Below are 24037 nucleotides of genomic sequence, written 5' to 3' on the forward strand. Positions count from 1 at the left end.
CATAATTTTATCATAAGAATACTGCTCCAAAAGCATATTATCTAATGTCCTTTACTTGAACGCAACATCTTTGTTACAACCTAATCCACTGAAAGGTTTCCTAGTTGAAGCCTTTTCTCATGTTTATTTTATGCACTGGTCCTGATCACAGCAATTTTACTTTGATTAGTAATCTAACAACCAGGGTTTTGATGACGTTAGTAAGAGTGTAAAAGACCTTTAATAAAAGCACAGTTGGATACTTCAGATGTTAAATATTAACATCCTGAAATCCATTTTTTTTTTATTTTGGAGAGGGCTAGGGAGAAGAGCAGGGAAAGAAGAGACACCCCTCAAACTGCAAATACAATCCATGAAAAACATTAAAGAAAGAGCTCAAAATAGAGCTTGCCTCCAGCAGAGCTTGCAATCAAAGACACGTAGGCAGCAGACCAACCACTTCCCACAAACTGCTGCAAAATACACACTCCCCATGAGTAATCACACCTTTGTTTGCAGGGGAGAGGAAGAAGAGAAGAGTAATTGGTGAAAAACAGCTTCCAATGTAAAGACATTTATGAAAAGGCCACATTCTCCTCTCCTGCCTAGTAGACCATCAGGACAACTAATTACTGAGTTTATATTACATGAAGTTACCTGAAAAATAAGCCTATGGTTTGAAACACAAAATGTAGCTCTGGACTTCAATAAAAGCCCTAGAGGTTTTGCACCGTGAAAGCTGCAGAAACAGGTCAAATTCAATCACAGCCAGTCATGACATTGCATGAATTTAGGTTTACAAAGCTGTTAATGATTTTATGACAGTAGCAATAAAATTAAAAAACAAACACCCCCCCCCCCAACAAAATGCCACAACATGGAAAAAAAAAAAAATAATCCATGAATAAAGGCAACTTTCCCTCCTCCAATCTGAAAATTAACACTTTGAGGAAAAGAATTATTTCTGGTTAACTAAGATCAACATGAGTACCATATCTATATTAGTCAGACAGCTTTCTGCCCAACTGCAGTACAAGTCAGGGAATTAGCTACACAAAAGAGTCCATAAAATATAATAATGCCCTTTTCGGAACAAGTTCTTTTCTACTTCGTACCCAGAGTTTAATAGTTTGGAAGTGCAAAGGCCAATCAAGTTGTCAAGCAGATTAGAAGAATCTGTAAGCAAAATAAGAACCTAACTAGCAAGCAGGGCAGAATTAAAAGAGAACCACACTTAACTAAAGAGTGTGTTTCTTTCACCATCTTAGCATAGTGACAAGGAAGGTATTAATCACCTGTATATGTAATGTACCTGATCGCATGTAAAGTTGTTTTAGCTGCTAAGCACAACCATTATCAAAAGATGCAAAAATTATGGGCAAGAATTTTTCTTTACTAGAAAAGGCAAAAACTTAGGATGCAGGAGAGTTCTCTCACTCCACAAACTCCCATGAAACATCACTCTGAACTGAAAAGCACCATAGATTTCGCCCAGGTATGTAAATTTGCAAAAATCAAAATTCTCATCTGAAGAAATGCAAGAAAAGAGTGGAAGACTAAACAAGTAATCTGTTTTGTGTGCGTTTATCCAAAAGCATGTTAAATACCATCTAAAGACACCTTCAGGGAACCTCCTCTATTCAATAAAACAGTTTTTCAATTTGGAATATCTGAGGTATATTAAGAACTTAATAGAGTCTTCAGCAGAAAAATGCTTAGCCTGTTTAAAAATAAAAGGGGAAGGGGTTTTGTTTTGTTTTACCTTTTTCTTGACTGAACGGCTACTCATGATTTTCTCCACAACAGGACCTTCAGCATCAGCAGATTCCTACATCATAAATACCATAGAAGAGTTATGGGAGTGCATCTTTGTTACTTAAAGACTTCCTTCATTAGAAAAACTTGAAGTAATTTTTTTGCAACAGGAGTTTAATACACAGGAGGACTTCTCCCCCCTAGCATGAGAACTGAGAGGATTCAAACAGATTTAATAGCATAATAAAGGATTGAAGGATACTTGTTTAAACCCATTTTTAAGAGCTAATGCAACTCTAGCTCTCTCGCTAAGGCTGACATGCACAGATACACAGATATAACCACATGCGCAGTTCACCTCTCCTAAAATAACACATGCTTTCAGGACTATAGAGCCTAAATATTAGAAGATGTTCAAAAACTCTAGCTGGCTGTGTAAGTGTCCACACAATTGCTATCACAATTGCCTGTGATTCTCTATCACACTGTTACATTAATTCACTATTACAACTGCAGGCAAACCTACCAAATTCTCCTTCTGATAAGACACAATTAACAATGGAGATCACATACAATATTTCACAGGGCTTAACAAATTGCCAAATGAAATACCAAAGAACACGTATATATTCTCCAATAGGTCATCAGTTAGTTAAGTGAAGTAGTTCTTTGAAAAAGCACTACAAAACAATGAGCTTGTTACAACAGTCATTCCTATATTATTACCCCTCATCTTATTCAAACTATTTTATCCATCATTTACATTGCACAGAGAATAAAGTGTACCCTGCTGGGTACTACAAGGCAGTAATTTCATAAAGGGGTTCTTATGGTGCCTAGCAGCAGGGGACAAGCTTGAGTGGTTTATTAAAGTCACAGAAGCCAGGCCACTGAATTCACAGAAGTAAATTCAAGACTCCTAGCAGTCCAATTTAGGTTTCCTTTCAGGAGAGACCATTAATTTCAAAGAACTGTGTCAAATTGCATATCATCAGCTTGTAAACAAAGTCATGAATTAATATATCCTTTAAGGAGGTAAAAAGCTAATGCCTTCTGGCACACTGTGCCAACCATGGATGAATACCATTCAGGAAAAGGGCCCATATTTGAACTTTGAACGCTGCAGTTACAGCCATCTTTCCAGTCCGTTCATATCTGACCTGTTGCTCTGACTGAGAAGTATTTGAAGGAGAGTCTCTTCCAGCAGCATCAGCATCATCAGCCTCCTCATCTGAAATCTTGAACTCCAGGTCTTCTGTATAACGCTTCCTCTTCACCTGCCTGCTGGAGCGTCGCTTCTAAATAGAAAAGCATTGATATTTTTCATGAGAAGCAAAACTGGTAAGATTGCAGAGTAACTGAGAAAACTTCTTCCTATTTCTCAAATACACTAGTGTGTAGCAAACACTATTATTTTTCAGCACCCTGATAGAAATAGTGGAATAAAGATACTACTATTCTAAACTCCTGCCTGTTAGCTGCTTTTAACTTCTGTTAAAAAACCAACCAAACAAAAAACAAACAAAAAAACCCACTTCATGCTTGTTCTGAGTTGGAAAGCAGTATTTTATTTTTTTTTTTAGCATTACTAAAACCACATTAGAAAATTAAAAAGCATATCTCAGAAAGCAATTAAAATACAAGAAGTTGCACCCCTCAATTCACGTCTACGACAAACTTTGACAGATGGCCAATGCAGGAACCAAACACCACCTTTCCGCAGCATGGCCCATAGCGTTGCTAAGCAGTGACAACACACTTTCTTGCTCTCCCCATCCGCCCAGTTGTACCCAGATGATCTTGTAGGGGAAATACAATGAAATACAATTTCCTCACTCCACTGACCCAGCACTGTTTAGAAAGACATCCTGCAGCACAGCATGGGAAAAGACCCCAAACTAAGAGGAAAATGAAAAACTCGAACCACCCCAAACTGCAAACATGGTTTCTGTGTCCCCACACTCTCATCTCCAGGAGGAGAGAAAGCTTCAGAGAAATTTCAGAAAACAATCTGTAAAATACACAAGCATGCATTTGACAGAATTTGCAACTTGACAATCAGTGCGCCAGACACCATTTTCTGCAACGGTAAAATTCAAATTCCCAGATAGTCTGCATCAGGTATATATTTTGAAAAGCTCAGAGCATATGCTGTTGAAGGAAACCATCAACTGAGCATCAAATAGCTCAAAGCACTGATGTATCTATTAAAAAAAAAAAGTTGAACATCAACTGTTAAAAAAACATCTTTATGAAGTGATATACTACTTATTTTTATATCTTTCTCAGCTTAACACACATCTTCACCGGTACATGCAAATACTTATGTAGCTTGTTTAACAGAGCTATGCACCCGGGTCTCTCAATGTACACAGAGAAAGTCAAATATTTACTTTTAGATAGTTAATCATACTTTTTAAAACACAAATATCTGATGCACTTCACAAAATTAGAAATTCTTTCTTTAACTGAAAATGAAATTTTTGAGCAAAGGTTAAGTTTACATCACCCTTTTAAACAACGGTGATGTGGCTTCTACCTTTAACGTAGTAACTTATGGGGGGGTTCCCACAAAACTTTAACAATATTTTTATACTTGAAAATAGATACCACTTGGCAAATTTGCACCCTCATTTCCATAATCACTGATGGGAAAACATCAATTTTCTTTTGGCTCAATAGGTAAGTCTTACCACTATTTTTGGTGCCAAAAATCTCTTCTTCCATTTCCCCAATAGAAAGGATGCCTAAAACCTTATAGTAATCCTCTATTTGATTTTTATTGACTTGGTTAGCTTCCTGTTTCCTCTAACATCCACATGAGGCTCTGCAGTTGTTATGCTCTGTTGTCAGAAACTGTGCATACATTTACCTGCATCAGATTACCTTCTACTCAACTGATCTACAGGTAGAAAGGTGAGTAATAAGCTTGATAATGGAATATTAAAAAAAGCTGTATGGTAACACATAAAAGTAAGTATTTTTCTTGTCTAAAGATAACAATGCATCACTTTGTCCATTACTACATAATATTGTTCCAGAAGACTCAATATTTAACACAAAGAATGCAACAGTGTTTTAGACAACTGCCTAATATCAACCTCAGCTAGGAAATGCATAACAAGTTTATTAATTCTAGCTGTCCTAGTGTGTGTGGTTGTAACCCTTCCCTAAGTTTACGCAAAGAAGTGTGGGTGCAGCATAACATGCACAGTGCGAGAAACTATTAAGAAAACAAAAGTTACCTGAAGTACTTTATTGCATTTAATTTAAAAGTGATGCAAATACCCTAACACTTGTATTTACAAAAAGAATAAAAATATTTCAAATGTGAAGTTTATCACTCAATTGAGTTTCACAAAGAGAAAGTTTTGTCCCACTAAACTGAAAATAAGCAAAACATGCATATATATGGAACAGTACACAGTATATAATCATCTGCAAATCAACTCAAAAAACCATCAGCTCCAAAAGTTTCTTCTACATCTTTTGTTGGCGCCATTAATCAGGCTGAGAGAGATTTGCGGCACAGGACAGAACTTATTCTTCAAAAATTTATTGTTTGCATGATGTATCTCAACTTAGAAAATTCAGAATAGACGGTTTGCACAAATCAGAAATAACACTCTCTTCTGTTGCTGCTTTTGTTTCTAACTAGAATACACTAGATTGCTCACATTTCATTATACTCTACATCCTTCTGTAAAATAGTAACAGGGAAGGCATAAACCACGTTTGTGTTAGGACACCACTGTCTGTCAATCTCTTCACCAGGCTGCTTTGACCATTCATTCTCAAGTGATCATCAGTCTCGACATCTCTCGTAACTAGAAGCAACACATCCACAACCTGATGTGCAACAAATGCAATGGATTTCAGTAATACTAGCATGACTATTTAGGAGTCTCACACTTTCCCCATCACAATTTGCCTCTACCCCTTCATGAGGGAATTCTTATTTTTAATGCCCACTCTGACCACTGCCAGAAGCAACAAGCCAGGAGCTGACCGCTTCTTCACACAGCTAATGACAGAGCACACAAAAGTTGTCATATATGCTATTTCCATTTCCAGATTTTCTTTACATGAAATAAAGTTTAGAAAGAAAGTGATAGGTGCACAGTGGTCAAGAGAAATTATTGATGTTAACCAATGACTGGCAGTCCTGCAAAAAGGCCCTTCATCCATTAAAGCAGGGTAGTTACAAGTCCCTGACATGTACATTTCTGACATCCTGCTTTGTCATGTCTTATTCTTGATTTCAGAAGGTTTGCAAAGCCAATGCAAGAAGAAACATGAGGCTTATAAGCAAGACCTCATAATGGTACATTAAGTCTACAAAGCAGAAAATTCAGCACCATAATTGCAACAGTGATAGAAGAGAACACGTGAAAACTCAGCAGCACCATACACATATCTGCAGGTAACAAGACCGTAAAGCAAAATTATGACGAGAAATACTTGTTTTAGTAAAATATTCACTACGGTGACTTCCAGTTCTCACCTTCTTAGTATGCCATTCTAAACCACACAGAAAATACCTGAATACCTGTATCACTGTAACAAAGACTGTGAGAACTACCGTTTTACGCATCTAAATTGTCAAAGGCTACATTGAACTTGAAAGACAGCATTACCTGAACCCCTGGGTCATCTTCATCTTCAGGATGAGGTGATGGTGGTGGAGTTTTTTCCAAATCTGAGTTTTCAGAACCTTCCTTTCCCTTGTTAACCTTCTTCTTTGCAGCACTAGTTTCTGAATCTGGTTTCTTGTTACTGAAACAGAGATATTTAAAATCAATATTTATACAAAAATGTAAGCAAAAAGTGCTTAACAAAATAGCTAATCTGTGAGACGTTTATTTTCAGTGACTTCATTATTTTCAACTGCCTTACTTCTTATATAAGTATTCAAACATAACTATAAAATCAATGATGCATGGGCCATTGCTATACACTTCCCATTCCTTAACAACGGACACCTCACTTATTTCCCTCAAGATCTTAGACAGCAGCACTAAATAGGTCTTCAACAAGAAACTAAAAATGAGACTGGAAAGGAAGAGCTGCTCTCTTCAAAACCTGCACTTTCTGAAAGCAGTGTTTGGGCAACCTGACACACGTGAAGAGAAACAGGATTATGCATGCACTTGTCTTTATATTAACTGTGCGGGCCAGGTGAGCAGAACTAGAGGAAGTGTTACCAAAACAAATGACTGAATGAGAAAATTCTTTGGTTTCTTCTACCATCCCTGCTATTTCCAAGCAGAAAAGGCACTTTTGTGGCAGTTCTGAGGGCACCTGTACAGCCTCAACGCATGCAACCGCAGCTTGGGGAGGGGGGGGGGAACCACCCAGCTGGTATCTCAGCATCTGCATGATACTAGAAAGCTATATCCACTGATGGCAGGAGAAAGGTTTTGGGGATTGTTTCTCCCCCTCCTCCCCCATGAAAACGTTTGCCACCTGAGGAGCTGGGACCCCATCTCTCCAACTGCTCTCACAGGCGTGCAAATGGGTGAGGATGCACATATCAAAATCCAGCTTTAAATAACATCGTCACCAAGTCGCGCACAGAGACAATCTTCAGCATTGTGGAGGTGAAATGTTTAAATGGGAACGAAGAAGAATCAATGGCAAATTTTAGTAATTTTAAGCTCATTTAGCCTTTGAGTCTCGTGTGGGTTTTCACTAGTCTTTTTTCCCCTCTGTGGTCAACCTCCCCAGGCCTGTTACTGATTTGACAAGCTGGTTGTGGAAGTTGCCGAGACATTTAAGAGCAGAGCAGAGTTGCGCACTGGTTACCCAGCAGAGTTACCCAACAAACAGTGAGCACAGGTTGCCAAACAGTATGGCAGGCACTTTTATACGGCTTCTGCACCCTCAAAGTTTTAATTTCATACCCGGGATGCTGCCTGGGGTATGTTTTTCCTTTGTAATCGCCAGCCTTGTAATTTCTCTAACAAACATCAGCTTTAAGGTTGTTCATTGTGATCAGCATGCTGGCCCACTGAAGGTGTATTTCGGAGCTGTAATTTAAAACTCCCAAATACGGTTACATGTCACTTGGGGACTGGGACAACTCAGTTGTGGATTATCCTCTTTTGCAGCCTGTGTTTAAACTAATGTCGACTTAAAATAAAATAGACTAGTGAAAAGGCCGGGAGTTTTGGAAATGAATTTGCATCATCGTGAAATTACGGGGCAGGACGCAGCTTTCCTCTCAAAAACCCACCTCAAACTGTGAGAATTTAAAACAAAAAAAGAAAGGGGGGTGGGGGGGTTTTGACACCCTGGAAAGAGCCCGGCCGTAAGCCAAGCCCTTCAGAACGGCGGCGGCGGAGAAGGGGAGCGCGCAGCCCGCCCGCCCGCCCTCCGGCCGGCCTCCCCCGGGCGCGCAGGCCGCGCGCGGGCCGCGGCTCCCCTTCCAGCGTTTGTTTCCGCTCTAGCTGCCACCAATGGCACAAAGCCGCAGCTGAAGCGGGGCCCCTTGCCTTTCATCCGCGCGCCGAGAGCGCTCGCGTCGCCCCGGCAACCCGCGGACCACGTGACCAGCACCTGCTCCGCTGGCTGGCGGCCACCGACTGCAGCCATCTGCTTCCCTCAATCAGCGCCCGGGCGCTCCCGGCACCTGCGCGGCCGCGTCCTGTGCCCCCCCCCCGCTCCCCCCCTCACACCCCCCGCCTTTTATCAAACCACCGCGAAACCGCTTCCAAAAAAAAAAAAAAAAAAAAAAACCAAACCCCACCACCAAACCAAAGTTTACATATTTCTCGAATTTGTCTAAATCAAAGGTAAGCCTGTCAGGGGAGCTGGACGGCCGCCAGGTGAAGCGAGCTGACAGGCTGGCGCTTTTCGCCCCTGACCCCCGTAAATCAGAGCAAGGCACGCAATTAAGTTTAGTAGTCGTTACCGTGCCCCGGGTGCACCGCCGCCTATGAATAACAGGCTTAAAGTCGGGAAGAATAGCGTGGCCTAGGTTTGATAAAATATCAATTTGCTGAAAGGCCGGGAAGCGCTAACGAGGGCCGGCCTGCCCCGGGCGCACCCACCGCCACCGCGCTCCCGGCGAGGCCCAGACAAAGACCCCGCCAGCGACTCCAGCGCTGGCGGCAGGTCCACCCCGACAAAGGTTTCTTTCTCGCCTCTCTCAGACCTTTCCCCGCTCGCAGCGGCAGGGACTCCGAGCTACGAGTATTTCATGACCTATATATACCCCCGAGCCGTGCCTTGGTGTACTGAGTCACTCTCGGTAACGGAGAGGCAGATGAAGCAATTCAGACACAGTTTCACATCTCCCCCCTTGCCAGGCCAGTTAAAAAAAGACACATGAAAGAGCCACCAACTTGGGGAGAACAAAGCCCGTGTGCAGCTCCACCGGGAATTTTAAGTTCTAAATTCAGCAGAAGAATTGCTCTTTTTAAATGCACAGCTACAGTTTCTTTCAAGAAAAGAAAGGAAGGTGAAGAACAAACCACAGAAGAACAGCACCGTTCCCTTGAGTGAGGCGAGGCTTTGCTTCCCAGTGCATCACGCACCCAGGAGGTTCACCTGGCCAGTGGGAGCATCAGCTTCCTTGAACTGTCAGCAACTGTTGTTCCTCTCCCTCTTCCCACAGAGCCACTGTGATTTGATCCTGACAATTAAATGTACCCACTTTTGACTCAGCCTTTCCACTTTCCAGCAGATCATACTCATGCCATTCAGGAATGGTGTTAGCCTGGTCCAGAATTACCTTTCCACATGTAAGTACAGGCAGGTAAAAACCTGTTCTTAGACACTTTGCCATTACCATTAGGTCTATGTGTCAATGCTTAACTCTGGATGCACATCCGATAGTACTTTCCAAATTTGGCAACAAGGAAGGCAAACTGTAATACATGCATTTAGGCAACTATCTCTCATATTTGTTTTTACACATGCATGAATACAAAATTTAGCCAAGTCCCACTAGAGACAAGATAGTGTCCAGTCCCAAAACAAGAACTAGAAATCTGGGAGAAACTGAAGTAGTATTTGCCACACACAAAACACTAAAATATTTTAAAAGCGTCAATTAAAACTAGTCCTTCTATTCAAGTGATACAAACACAGACATGTCAAATTAGATGTCTTACAACCTAGCTGTCCAATACCACTTTCTGTTTTCATCCTCTCATCCCCAAGGACTGCATAGCATACTGACCAAAGGGGATCAGTAAGAGGACAACCTGCAGAAGGTCAGACAAGCGAACAACGTGAAGGAAAACAGGGGCTGAAGAGGAAAACAGTAAGTAGGATAACTGAAAAGAAAGCCTGAATTACAATTTGAGAACAAGTATCCAAACTTTGACAAAGTGCTTTGTGTCAGTTAGTCAAGCAGCCACCTACAGAGCTAGGTCAAACTCCAAGAACTTACCAGGGCCAAACCATCTGACTCAAAAATACTCCAAAAAGCATGGCATGCTTTGCAGGATTAAGAGGGGAGGTAATCAGCCTGTATGTTTATGTTGTGCAACTACTTCATCTGATCTGGGTAACTGACAGATCTGTTTATTAGTGTAATTTATGATGGTTATCAGGATTTGGATGGTGCCTTTTTCTGTAATTTAAACATTTTAAAGAAGTCAAACAGGCTACTGATCCCTATTTTACTGTTTGGGAACACTGTCCTGTGACAAATTAATGATCGGAACCTGGCTTAAAAAAAAAAAAAAGTTACACATCCACTGTGGAGCATCAAAACCATAAAAAAAAAAATACTACCCTCTCAAAATGTTAGAGCTGTCAGACTTTCTGTACTGCCTTACCCAAGGAAAACAATTATCTTTTAAAGCTCCTAGTGTAATCAAAACAGTTTTGTTTTTTTTTTACATCAGTTTTTATATGTCACAGAAGTAGGAAAAACAATAGGACAAGTTTTTTTCCAGCCTGAAAACTCAGCCAAATTACTAAAAGGTACACTTTGGTAATGGCGAAGCCAAAGGTAAGTATCTGGCAGCTGGGCTGGTTCAGAAGGGAGACGAGGACAGGTGTGAAGAGCAACAGCCTCGGTGGACGCGTGCATGGAAATCTCGCACGATTTCCTGTTCTCTCCCACAGGCACCCCCCCTTCCTGCCTTGCTCAGGATGATCCCAGCTTGGGAGTGGAAACTACCACCACTACCTCGGGACCTCTCTTCCTGTCCTCCAGCTCCCCAGGGTACTGCGTCCTGCTGTCCGCACTGCTCCCCCGTGCAGCAGCCTCTTCCCGCTTCCGCGGCCAGGAGCCATCCCCTTTCCGATACAACAAACAGCGAATCTGTGTGCCAAAAAAGCTGTCTCCACCTCCCTCTAAAAGAGGTAATTATGCTCATGCTTAGCACTCCCCTTGCGAGCAGCAACCCACTCGCCCTACCCTGCATCCCAGGCTGCTGCTGTACATGTGGGAAGGACGAAGAAGAGTTTCCCTTGCCACAGGGAGGGGAGGAAGCAGATAAGAGCAGCCCTGCAAAGCACAGCACACTGCTTTGAGGAGATGGGAGGAGGGACGAGCTCCTGCAAAGAGCTGCCATTTGACCCTCACAAATAGTTACTGCTTCTCCCACCATAATCAGTGGCCACTCTCTAGGGTTTCATGGGAAGCAGCGGGAGAGATATCAGCTGTGCTGCAGTGTGATCTTCTCAAACAGGTGGTCCCCATCTCCTCCAGGGACAGGCACAGGAGGAGCAGACATCTGAGCCATGACTTTGCAATTCAGTAGGACTACTTGCCTTTCCCTGTCCATCTACTTTTGGAAAAATCTGCCTACTTTGCATGTGCCTGAAGCTGGCTCCATAACAGTAAGAGCCCACATAATACTCAGCACCCGCACAATTTAATGAAAACTCTTCATTTGTGATCCTAGGTATACCTACATTGTGCTTTCAAACCTGACTAGTTTGGTCCACAATAAATTTGTTGTGCATATGTTTTTTCCCAGCCACCACTGTATTTGTCTTTCTGTACTGGCAGAATTGGGCTAATATCCCTTACAAGGGTAATAGTACAATATTAACGTGTGATCTTTCTTTCAAAATCACCAAGTATGCAGTATAACATACTAGCAGCCTATTTGGGTGTTTTCTTTCTTTTTAAGATGCCATGGGACACACAATTCAAACAAGCATGAAATTAATCAGCTTGTTCCATTCTCCAATCTGACTGATGTCCCACACATGAAGGTGCATTTCAGTGAGGCAGGCTGCTCATTTTGTCACAACTTACACCAAAGATGGAAGAGATGCAAAGGATAAAGTTTCTGTTTTGTTGTTGTTGTTTGTTTAATAAAAGGGTTATACTGTTAGTCAAAATAGGAACTGAAATAACAGGGTTAAATTATGAGCTATAATAAATTATAAAATGGTTAAGATACTTAAATACCAGATTTTTTTATCTGTGTGTATACTCTAATACAGACTGTGTCAAAATTAACTATCAAGCACTTGTTATGCTCTATCCAAAAAATCTGTTGCTCTTCAATAAATACATTTCCTATGTCTGACTTTATCTACCTGAATTTTACATGAGTGCAAAACTCTTCTATTAAAACTGATCAGCTTATTCAGGAATGGAAACCATTAGTTTTGCACAGCATTTAGAAATCTAAAAATCACACTACTCCTTTCAGTGCTTAGAAGCAAAATACTGAGCAATATAAGCAGCAGGAGTAAACACATGCCAGATACTGACTTTATCAAAATATTTTACTTCTACATAATCATCCATAATCTATATTAACTTGCATTAATCTCACTCATCTCAGCTACTGTAATATTTCCTTTCCAGAGTTAGTGCTGCTGAAATACTGTGGTTCAGATGATTAAACGTTTGGACTGTTGATTTATTTAAAAACTTGTTTCAATGATCTGTCACTGGATAGGTTCTCCAGTCTGTGATATTGCCAAAGTAAGCAAATTTCTTTCACCGATTTAAAATTCTTTGGCAGCACAGCATCCCAACACAGCCTCAGAGTTCTTCAAAGAAGTTTGATACTGAAGCTGACAAGACCACAAAATGAGAAGAACTTTGTTTTCAAGAGAGCATTTAGTAACAGAGACACAACCCCATTACGGGAAAAGTAGGACCTTCTCCACACCCCTGAGTAAGCATAAGGAACAGCAAATGCTCTTAATGCTGCTCCAAACACGTTTGTCTCACGGGTAAAACAACAGGGCTTAGTACTTACTAGAATACCGTAAGTCATCTAGCCACCCAGGGACAAGAGTCATTGCATGGGAAAGAAGATAGAGTCTCCTACAAATACAACTAAGAAAGCAGTGATTTGTTCCTTCAAAGGAAACACGACTCCTCTAATCTGCGTGGCACGTCCTAACATTTAGAGAAGACGCGCAAAGAGATATTAGGATTGAGTAGATGGGACAGACCAGCTCTGAGGTCTGATGTCCAGTACAACCATGGGAACTCATACGTGTTTTTGAGGCAGACTCCTTCTAACCATTGCTTATTAAGCAATGCTTCATTGTAGTCAAGATCTTGTAAAACCACACTAATTGAGAAGTCCTGCAGTAAAAGCTTTTTCACTTCTTGGAGGCAAAAATTGCAGGGAGATGCTCAATACCATGCAATATGGCCTGGTCAGCCTTTAAACCTATGAGTATAGGGAAATGGAACAAAAAGGTTGTTTTAGCTGATACAGTATTTTGGTTTCAAAAACACATACTGGGAGATACATAACTTAGGAGTTTGTCTCAGCTGTGAATTGCTATCTATGTATGTAAACCTCATCCTCAGGACAGTCTGGAACACAGCCGAAGTAACTTCTGCAACAGGGACAGGCTGATCAACCGTAATTTACTGAACAGTTAATATAACCTGTTCAGGACAACATTTGATTTTACAAGCCAGTGTTTATGAATTCTTCAGGAAACATCATCTCTGCTAATAGAGAATCTTCTCTTTCTTGCTAAAGGAAGAAGTAGCATCTTATTGTCCATGCCTCATTTAGCGATAGAGCTGTATCAAACCTAACCGATAGTCAGTCTTGTAGAATATATGCAAAGCTGATAATTAACTGCAATTTTTAAACCCTAATACAAATGGATTTTGCAAACTGATTTGGATTAACCAAGTCTGGCTGTGCTTCCATCTGGAAGTTATATTTTATAACGCTAGCCACATCTTGAAAAATAGATTCAGATGTTTGGAACAAATCCAGAACAGTTGTGAGAAATTCTAGGTACAAATGAAAAAAAAATTGGGCTTTAATGTCTTTTTCCTCTCAGTTTTCTTTCAAGTAGGCATTTATAACCACGGTGTTTAGGGAGTCGAGGAGTAAGGAAAGAATCTGTGTTATTATCTATGACGTATTTACTCATGTGTAACGGCAGTTTGTTCTTTCTTATACTACTCTGTAGCATTTTAAGCCTATCCTGATAAAGGGACACAATGCTGAGTGAAAACAGTTAAGAAACAGGGTTGAAGCATCTGGTCTATCCACAAAGATTTTCTGCTAGGAAAACTGTCTTTACATGAAACAGCAAAATGAATATAATCCCTACAGTGAGGACACACCAATATCCATATAAAAATGCCTTTTTAACAACAGAGCTTATAGCCCGTGGGTTGTGTCAGTACAAAGTAGTGTCTGTAAGGGTTGTACAACTTGTAACAACGCTAAATACCTAACTTACTTCTTTATTTAGAGAAAAATGTCATCAAACCTTTTTCCTCTAAGCCTTCATCTCTGGATTTGGTCAAACCTGCATTAACGTTGAAGCAATTTAATTTCTTGATACACAAACCACACATGAGGACAGATAAGCATTAGAAGAGAAAGAATTAGTTTTGAAATCTAACATATCCAGAAATTTTTATGCCTTGAAAATAAAAATTAACCTTCTGCCTTTCCAGCTCGTTTAAAATAACTGTGAAGCCATAAACAGGAAAGCCAAACAAGAGAAATGTGCCCAAGTTCCTCAAAAACATGATGTTGTAGATGGTAGAAGGCAAACGACAAAACAAGATTTCCTCTCCACCCACGCCATTTAGCACAGATGCTCTAGAAATCACACAAACACACTGTTTTTCTCTGATCGCGTATAGAAGTTTCCTGACTTACCTAGCCTTTTTGCTGGTCTTGGGTTTTGGCGTGGTATTTTTTGCTTTCTTTTCCTTTGGCTCTTTAGGGGTCTTAGGGACTTTGGGGGTCTTGGGTTCCTTCTTTTCCTTGGGTTCTTTAGGATCCTTCGGTTCTTTTTTTGCCTTGGGCTTTTTCTTTTTCTTCTTCTCTTCTTGGGAGCAATCCACTGAGTTTCTGCTTAGATTCTGGCTGTCAAGTCCCCCAGGAAAGTCTTCCTTACCAAAACCTTTACTGGGACCTTCTGCAGCAATGTGATTGTTTTTCTTTTTCTTTTTCTTTTGCTGTGGCTGCGGCTCAATTGATGGCAGATAATCATCACTTTTCACTAGCTGGGTATTCGGTCCACTAACCTGAGTCATATCCGGCACTGGTTTCTCTAAAAAGGTTTCCGACGGAGAATGCTGAGAGAGACAAATAGAAATAAAATTGTAGATTTGCAACTTTGATTTCTAAAACTTTGCTCTTTTGGAGCAAGAAGTTACAGAGGGAGAAAATACCAAACAGAAGATTAACGTAGTAGCATATCTGAAACACTGTACGGTAAAACAGTAAAAATCAAAGCTTTCTGCACTTAAAACAGTAGCAAAATGACCAGAAATTCTTCATATAGCAAGGGTAAAATTATTCTAAAGCTGGTATAGAAAGTGTAAGTATACAAAATATTTACAGTCTTCAACATTTAGATGCAAAAGGAAAGCAATTGTTATTTCAGAAATTTCAAAACAGTTGTTAGTAGAACAAGTAACTTGTTACAAATTATTCAGTTGCACTGAAATTTTGTCCTCCAGGAAAAAAATTGTTAAAGTTTGTTTCTAGACATGCAAAGGAAAATAAAGTATATTCACAGGCTGTATTTATAAAAAAAATAAATCAAGGCAATTTACATTGGTTCAGCTCTGACAGGAGGTATTTTGATCAGCACGTGAAGGATTAAGCCACTTTAAAATGTAATATAATGTTACATTTTATGTCAAAGATCCACAGCTCCCTACTTGTAATTGAAACAGATGCGCTCCTGCTACAGACTGGACGGAGAACTACCTTGAAGTGTTTGTAAGCTTGCAAACACATCCTATTTCAAAGTCTGTGTAGTGTATCAGGCTTACACCAGACTTACGAAGTACATGAAAACCTATGTATAATTACACAAACATCAAGTGCCTGGACTAAACATATTGGATGTATTTGCAACTCTTTTCCTCTTAATGGTTCTGTTGTACACAAAGATCCATGAGTCTGCATGAAAAAATGTCTGAGCTCTACCATGACTTTGCAGCATATCAAAGCTCTAACCTGCTTCTCCTCACTGCCGGCCATGGTTATAAATGCAGGACGACAGTGCTTTTCAAAAAGAAAAGTAATAGCATGACACCATACTGATGCCTTTCTTGCAACTGCATATATGGTCAGACCATTTTCTCACCCTCTTTCTCTCTCTGTTTCTCCTCCTTTTCCCTAAAAATTAAGTTGGGATGATTCTAGGTAGAAGAGTTCCCCATTAGCCGTGGTCATGAAGTCTAGCCATTTAAGATTTTTGATCCACTGAACTGGGGAGAAGAAAGGTTTATAGCAAATCAGAACTTTACTTCCAGGAATAGCAGTGCCTGTGTAACTGTCTGTAATGTTATTTGCATTTCCTTTTATCTACTTTTTATTCAAACTGCACTTACTTAGGAGTGGCAAGCATGCAAACGAATGACTACAAACCCAGTCCCTGAGCATAAAGAGAACTGATGGGTGTACACAGACATACACTTTAGCCACCTGGATCTAAAAAAATCAATGCATTGTAAGATTTAGGAAACAAAATTCTTAGCATCATTACATGAGAAAGTGAATGCATGTCTATTTTTCCAAATATATTAATATAGTTTTCTGAATGTAAACAAACTGAATCAGCGCAGTCCTAACTATTTTCAGCATTTCTTCACAGTAGCAAAAAAAATGCTGTGCCCTAAATACACTCACATACTCAGAAGCTACCCAAGCAGCAGAAGGGGCAAGGCTGTCAAGAAGTGAAGACAACTCTTTATTGCTGTTTGGAAGAAGTTTGAACAGTACGAGCTAGACATTACAGTTCTTTATGGAAGGGACACCAGGACAAGAGGGAAGGCCTGAGTGCCGGACTGAAGATCTGCGTCTACTTGGCTTAACCAAGAACTTCCAGGATGACTGCTGCATGTTTCTGTCATCCACCTGCGTATTAAGATACTTTTTAGTGCAACAGGGTCTTAGTTGCAGTGCAAACTCAGCTCTAATGCCAACCTGATGCACCCATTGCATTAGCACCACATCAATCAGCCCCATTTCAAAGCAATCTCATGTTAGGCATCCTGAAGTATGAACCAACACCTCTTCTAGAAATCTGTAGTCACCATAACACTTACATATGGTCATGCTGGAAAGTTCACAAAGACTGGATATCTGTATAGAAAACCCTGATTCCAGGAAGTCAGTGGTGCCAATGAGTTCTGCAGTCCAATTATACATTACATAAAATAGAGATATTTTAAAATCTTCTAATTGGTTTTGAATTTGGTTGACTGAATTGAATGTCTCCTCAGATTTGTTCTGTGACACAGCACAGAACTGTCTTCTCTGTACCTCAGACCATTATGTACTTGTACTAACACTTATTTTTAGGTAGGAAAAGACAGGAATATCACACAGATCATCTGTAAGTACTTCTTATCCATAGGTTTCCAGAGCAGTACTTTTAACCTACATTTTCCCAAGGTAGTAAATATATTTCTGTATTATCTGCCATTTCATATCTCGTGCATCTACGTTTTTCAGAGACCTCAAGTGCAAGTTTCATCAACGTCTTCGCCAAGCTGTCCACCCAATACTCAGTCCTGTTTCTAAATACTGTTTGCTTGCTGTGTCTAACATAAAAGAAATTAAGTTTTTCTTTCTGTTATTTGTAAAATTTGCACTGAGCAAGTACCTTGTGTTTGGCACTACGGTATTTGTTTGCTATATTAAGAGAGGCTTTTACAACTATCTAAAAGCTTATATATATAATGCACAACTTTCTAGAACAAATCAGAATTGGTAGTTTAGTTTATTTTTCTTCCTCTTAAGCATGTGAAACAGCCAAGCCAACAAATATTAAAAAACACCAGGAATTCAGTAATGCCACATAGTTCTATAAAATTTTCAAGGTTGCACCTTCATTAGCTATACAACCGTGTCACTGAAATCAATATGAAGTTTTATACATGCTTGAGTATTCTCATTACCTTTTTAATCTAATTCAAAAAATTAATTCTTGTCTCCTTTCTAAGACTTCTGGGTTGGTTTTTTTTGTTTGTTTGCTTGTTTGTTTCAGAAATCTGAAAAACTTTCAGCACAGTCATAAGCAAATCTGAAGGTAAGGCAGACAGCTTTCCAAGTCTCCACAACAGCAGTGTCAGCCCTTCATGATTTGACATTTGTAATTTTAATGTAAGGTCTGTCCAGAAGGTAAAGTACTGAGAATGGCAGTGATTGTTTCCACAATGTAGTACTCAGTAACTCATTCTGGAAGATGGCATCCTATGAAAATTCAGATTCTTACTACCTCAAAAAGCTTATCCACAAGAGTCATTTTCAGGCTCTAAACCAACTTAGACTATACATTAGACTTAAGCATTATGCATGAAACAAATATAAAAAAAGAAACTTACTGCCTTTTATTTACAGTACCAAGTTATGTGCATTACCAAGCATACAAATTAAAATATTATGGTTTTGTTTCATATCATTCACAATCCCCAAAACATTAAGCTACTAAAAGCCAACTCTGCCCTAATTAGCTTTGGTAGTATTTCCTATTACTTGAAAATACATTACTTTTGCCACATGCCACTCCCTTCGCAATTTGGCACATTTTGTAATTCACTTATACATGATATTTTAAATTGCAGCACTCTTTCAAAGAAATGGGTGTGATTAACTTTATTTTCTAGGAAGTCTGTGCCTACACTTTTGCAATATGCTAAAACGGTTTATCCCTAACTGACAACCCCACATTGCTCCCTAGTGTGAAGCTGTGTAGGAGCAGCACACATCTAGTGAAAAGAGGAGATCAGAAGCAGCTCGAAAGATGTATTTTCTTACCCTAAACCAGTGGTCTGCTCTTTCTTAAGAACAGAGAAAAGCAAGAACAGGCTTTCACTAGTAAATATTAGTTTAAGCCTACCACAGGGAATTATTTCGAATAGTTCTACTTCTTTAAATCTATAAAGGATTAACTCTAGTTACAGGGTCACAATTTCTAATGAAAGAACCCCATTTTCCATTTACAAAATTAAAAAAATATGTATATTACAAGTTTTTACCAAAAGATTGAAAAATTTATCTGCATACTTCAGAAAAATCACTTCTCCTGCTGCTTTTAGTAATAACAAAGCCATAATTTAGTATGTTGGTACAGAATTTAATCTTCCACAGGAAGGAAACCAGTGAAGATTAAACGCAAATAGGTATTAATCCTATTTGATATTGCAGCATAATTTTTTTTTGTATTATTTGAAATAAGGTGAAAAAGGTGCTCAAAAACATTGGTGTGTTTACTAGACCCACATCTCTTTAAATCTTTTAGAGAAAAGCTGTTTTTGTAAACATTTAACAAAGAACAGATGGCCTGTTTTAATCACGCGAAAAAACCTGGAGCTCACATTAATACTCCTACCACCAACTACTGGGGCTAGTCACCTCCCTAACGAGCAGCATGGTACAGTCTTCAGTAATACCATTTAATTTTACAATGCACATTTTCTCATCAATTCCCACTGCTTGACAGTTAATCAATGCTATTAACATGCAATATCACAATGCAGGACACTCCTGAAGATCGCAGCTTATTAGAGCAAAACTGAGATTCTTCAGGAACTCTGAGAAGTTAAAATAATTTGCAGCTCAACAGGTTACCCAGGATGGTAATATGCTTTTGCATTATCAGTAAAAGCCAACAATATCCAAGCAAATAATAAATGAAAACACTATTTGAGAAATTGTTTCTGGAGTGCAAAAATCTCGCTTTTCTGGAATTCAAACTTATTTTTACACTTCCAAACATGTATCACCAAGATTTGACAAATCAAAAATGAAGCTGCCTGCATTTCACAGCTGCTTACACATTTAGAGCTAAGCTCATTCTCCGCAGCCCAAAGCACAGATAAATGTCCCAAACCAGGCCTGTTATGTAAAGTAGCAAGATGGACAGGATGTAGGATTAATCCGGCGAGGGTTAGTGGCAGGGAGGGAAGTTAAGGAGGAGAATCTTTCTGTTGCTTGAACAAGGATTGAAGCACAATCAACTGTACTTAAGCACTGAAAGTAGCTGAGCGTCAGTTCCCTAGCAGAGCAGCAACTTGAGCCAATATTGAGCTTTAAGAAGTATGAAGCAAGAGCAGCGAAGTATGCAACATGACTCAGCTAACTTTGTGAAATTTAAACATCAGTACCAACCAAAAAAAAGCTCCTTTTTACTAGGACTACTTTCATTTCCCTCATGGGTATTTCCAGACTCCTTGGTCTTTTCCTTATTTTGAAAAAGGTCTACTGTAACCACATTTTATTTAAATTTTCTTCAACTTTGGTTTATTAACTAAGTTGTGTAACAGTAGAGCAAGTGCTTAGTCAGTTCCCACTGGTTCCACAACACAAATCTCTCCAATATGATATCTATATAATTGATAATTTCACGTTAGATAAGTCATTACTGAATATTCTCATTTGCAGCAATTGCAGTCCTGTTAAATTATCACCTTCACTTTGGAAAAGTTAAAACAGCAACCTGCGACCAAAGAAAGTTCTTTTAAAAGAGAAGACTGACTACAGCATCGCTTCTGGAAGCAGCTCTACCTAGTGCCACAGAGATCACTCGTTTTGAATTTGTATCCTTCCTGATAGCACAGTCCCCAAGGTGTTAAAAGCCATCACATGTAGAAATTGCTCCACGATTCTTCCTTTCAAAGGTTAATGAAAGGATTCATCATCCCTCTGAATTATTTAGAACACACTATTCATCTTGACTATCCTCCAAACAAATAATTTGGAAAGTTTCCCATCACATCTCTATACATTGCTTTGCCCCTGCAATTCTCAACTTGTCTCATCAACACTTTCAGCATTGGGCCTGTCTTGGTGCTCCCTCGATCTGAAGCACGCTTCAGCTCTTCTAGACCAACATAAATACTTTTCGGACATTGTCAGTCTGCAAAGCTCACATATCAGTAAAAACTCCAGAGTAAACAGGAATCAACACCACCTCCAAAATCGCAACCAAATACCAGTACCTACATTCAACAACAGTACAGCCATACAGTCTTTTTCCTATAGTACCTAAAGTCCAGAAACATCCTCAAGACTATGCTCACACCCAGAATTCTTTCCAAAACCTGTTTTACCAATCAGTTTCTCCTCCTTTATTGTGAATTATGATCTCTTTCCTCTTCTGTGCAACTACTGCCTTGAATTGAAGATGTAGGTGTCTTTTTTTACTTTACTATATGAAAGTACTTAGTATTACCTTAAAATATTTTGGGCAATATGATGCTGTTTAGAAACAACTGGTATTCTCAGTACTTCAGAAACTCCCCTAAAACCACTGTACTTCCAAAGTGCCAACTTGCATTTATAAACCGACAAGTTTTGTCACTGATCTTTTCTGCAATAAAGGGAAAGGCATCACACCAGATGAGAATGAGAGAAGACTATTTTGCAAAGAGACTCCACAGGAATTTTGTAGTTTACTAAATCTCTTGCCATACTTGTACAAAACACAGATGAAAATGTAGGGAAAATGAAAGTTCTATTAATACCTTCTTAGCAAGACATAACTTGACAATCAAAAATCACTCTCCATGAAAAAAGTTCATGTTTTAGTGAAGTGCTGCTACAGTACCATTTTATTTCTTAAGCAAGTCTTCCTGCTCTGTTACTACTAATGGAGATTATTCTTGTAAAACAGGTGCAACTACTAAAAAGTTAAAACTAGGTGATCCAAAGTTTTCAGAAAACCTGTGAATCAGAACAACTTACTTTGATGCCAGCAGCATCCTAACAGTGGAGTGAAAGTGATTAAAACCTTCTTAATGCCCTCAGCCACCACTGCAAAAGTACACTCATTGCTGATGTGGGGGAGCTGAAACTATCACCCAGTTACTGTGTGTGGAAGCATAAAAACATGTTATACAAAATTCAGAGTTCCTTAATTGAGTATCAGCGCAACTACAGTATTAGAATTATTTATTTCCTGGTTACGTACTCTGTGGAGTAAAACAGATTACAAAACATGAATTACACTAATGTGGGCATCCAAAAAGTAAACATCTCGTATTTTGTAGCAATCATATGTAGTAACATTGTTTCATGCTCACAGAAGTGAGAGATATTACTAAACCTATAGAATATCAGCCAGTGCAATGAGCACTGATGGTTTGTTCACAGCTCAAAAGCAACTACCTTACTGCATAAGAGAGCTCTTCTGGTTGCTGACCATTGATCAGAATTGACAACAGTGTTGATCAGACAGTATCAGACAACTGCCGCCCCTGTGATAATGAAGCGTGTATGCTCCAGATTAGCCTTCCATGTAAGAAACTGCAATAACTACCACACTGACTGTATATAACTGCTAATGTAACGGTCCAAAAGACAAACATTTTATTAATACTTTTTTTGCTACAGATTACTTCGTAATATATACTGACTTACACAGCAGTGTAAGATTGCTCCTTATGCAAGCTGGGCAGGTCCTAAATATTACACGCCAGTAGCTAGCACAAGCCTGACTCTCCGCTCTCCATCACCACCATGTAGACTGGTCGAAGACTCACAATTTCAGCAAGTTTTTACTAACTCTAGTTGTAGAGACACATAGAAAGGGTGGGGCAATTAGGTACCAAATTCTGCTGGCAAAAGCCATATTGCTCATATTGACAACCTGTGCTCAACCCCAAGCCTGCCTTCCCTGCACAGACACGGTCGAAGGAAACCTCACTTCTGTGTACGCTTCATTATCAAGCAGTAGACATGCCAGAAACACGCCAATGTGAGTTTTACCACAGAAGTGTTGCAGAGTTTATGCGATGCAGTCTATACCATAGGTGGGAAAATGACAGGCAGACCAGCTAGAGTCCTACTGTAAAATGGCCCATAAACATCTTTTTCCTAACACCTTACTTCTGACAAGTAGGACCTGTATTTAAAAATGTGGATATTTTCCTTGTGAAGTTATGTTTGTGAAGTCACGCCCAAGCACAGTTATCAAGATACCTAGTGTTTACTAGAGAAGAATTCCTTGCATTAGAGAATATCCAGGAGGTTTGCCACCAGTCTTTTCCAACCCCTCTAAAACAAGGTGGTGGCTGCACATCTCCAGGCAAGATCGGGAAGTCACACAGTAAAGTAAGAACATGTCAGGATGAAATGGTTTCCAGAGGATGTAGTACAATACTTCAGCTTCTCCAGGAAAGGGGGAATAGGGGAGGAAACACCTCCACATATTCAACCAAAACAATAATATTGAAACTGCTATTATTAAATACATAAACCTTACTAAAGAGTAACCTAACATTTTAGCGTATATACAGGCTGAGTTGTCGCTTTTGGGCTTCCCTCCACATTCCCCATAGCCCTTCAGCTCCACTGTGAAAGCGAAGCAGTTCCTCCAGAATAGTAAAAGGCGAACATCCTCCCTCTCTTGGGCATGTTTCACAGCCACGCTTTGAAATACAAAGTCCTGAAGGAAGATGGTAAGTGCACTGCCCTGCACATGCAGCCTCCTCCCTCCGCCAGCAGAATTCCCTCCACTCGGTTTCTAAACATCAAATATGTAGAGATCCATCCTCTCTGAAGGGTAACCTGTTCCCACATCACACTGTGTTGCCATCACCACAGGTTATGACGCTCTAGTACCAACTATGATTTCCACCTAACACCCTGTCACCTACTCAGAAAAAGAAAACCCACCAAAACAGTCCTGACTGACTTGGTGTATTAAGTGCCTACTGCCTGCCCATAGTAATTAAAGTGATAAATGTCCCCTAAAATTTTGGTTTTCTGCAGAAGACTTAAAGTCACTCAGGGAACCATTTTAAGAGGAACCATAATTAGCTCCTATCTACTTCTATCAATATGTTTCTCTACCGTTATCAAATCTAAATCACAGTAACACAGAGCAAATGGCATCAGGCTTATGACTAAGAAGAAAA

At 39.7% G+C, this 24037-nt stretch overlaps 1 protein-coding gene across 1 annotated transcript in view; it reads right to left on the reverse strand.

The window, feature by feature from the left end:
* CHD7 (chromodomain helicase DNA binding protein 7) overlaps positions 1 to 24037 on the reverse strand; it is a 135695-nt gene that overhangs the window by 46348 nt on the left and 65310 nt on the right. The window contains exons 4-7 of the mRNA XM_072852433.1: positions 14814 to 15235; positions 6372 to 6510; positions 2895 to 3032; positions 1742 to 1807 (exon numbers count right to left, since the gene is read on the reverse strand). Coding sequence (XP_072708534.1) covers positions 1742 to 1807; positions 2895 to 3032; positions 6372 to 6510; positions 14814 to 15235 — 765 coding nt within the window. The remainder of the gene's footprint in view (positions 1 to 1741; positions 1808 to 2894; positions 3033 to 6371; positions 6511 to 14813; positions 15236 to 24037) is intronic.

Source organism: Ciconia boyciana, chromosome 2, assembly GCF_034638445.1.
Source record: "Ciconia boyciana chromosome 2, ASM3463844v1, whole genome shotgun sequence".
NCBI classification, from domain to species: domain Eukaryota; kingdom Metazoa; phylum Chordata; class Aves; order Ciconiiformes; family Ciconiidae; genus Ciconia; species Ciconia boyciana.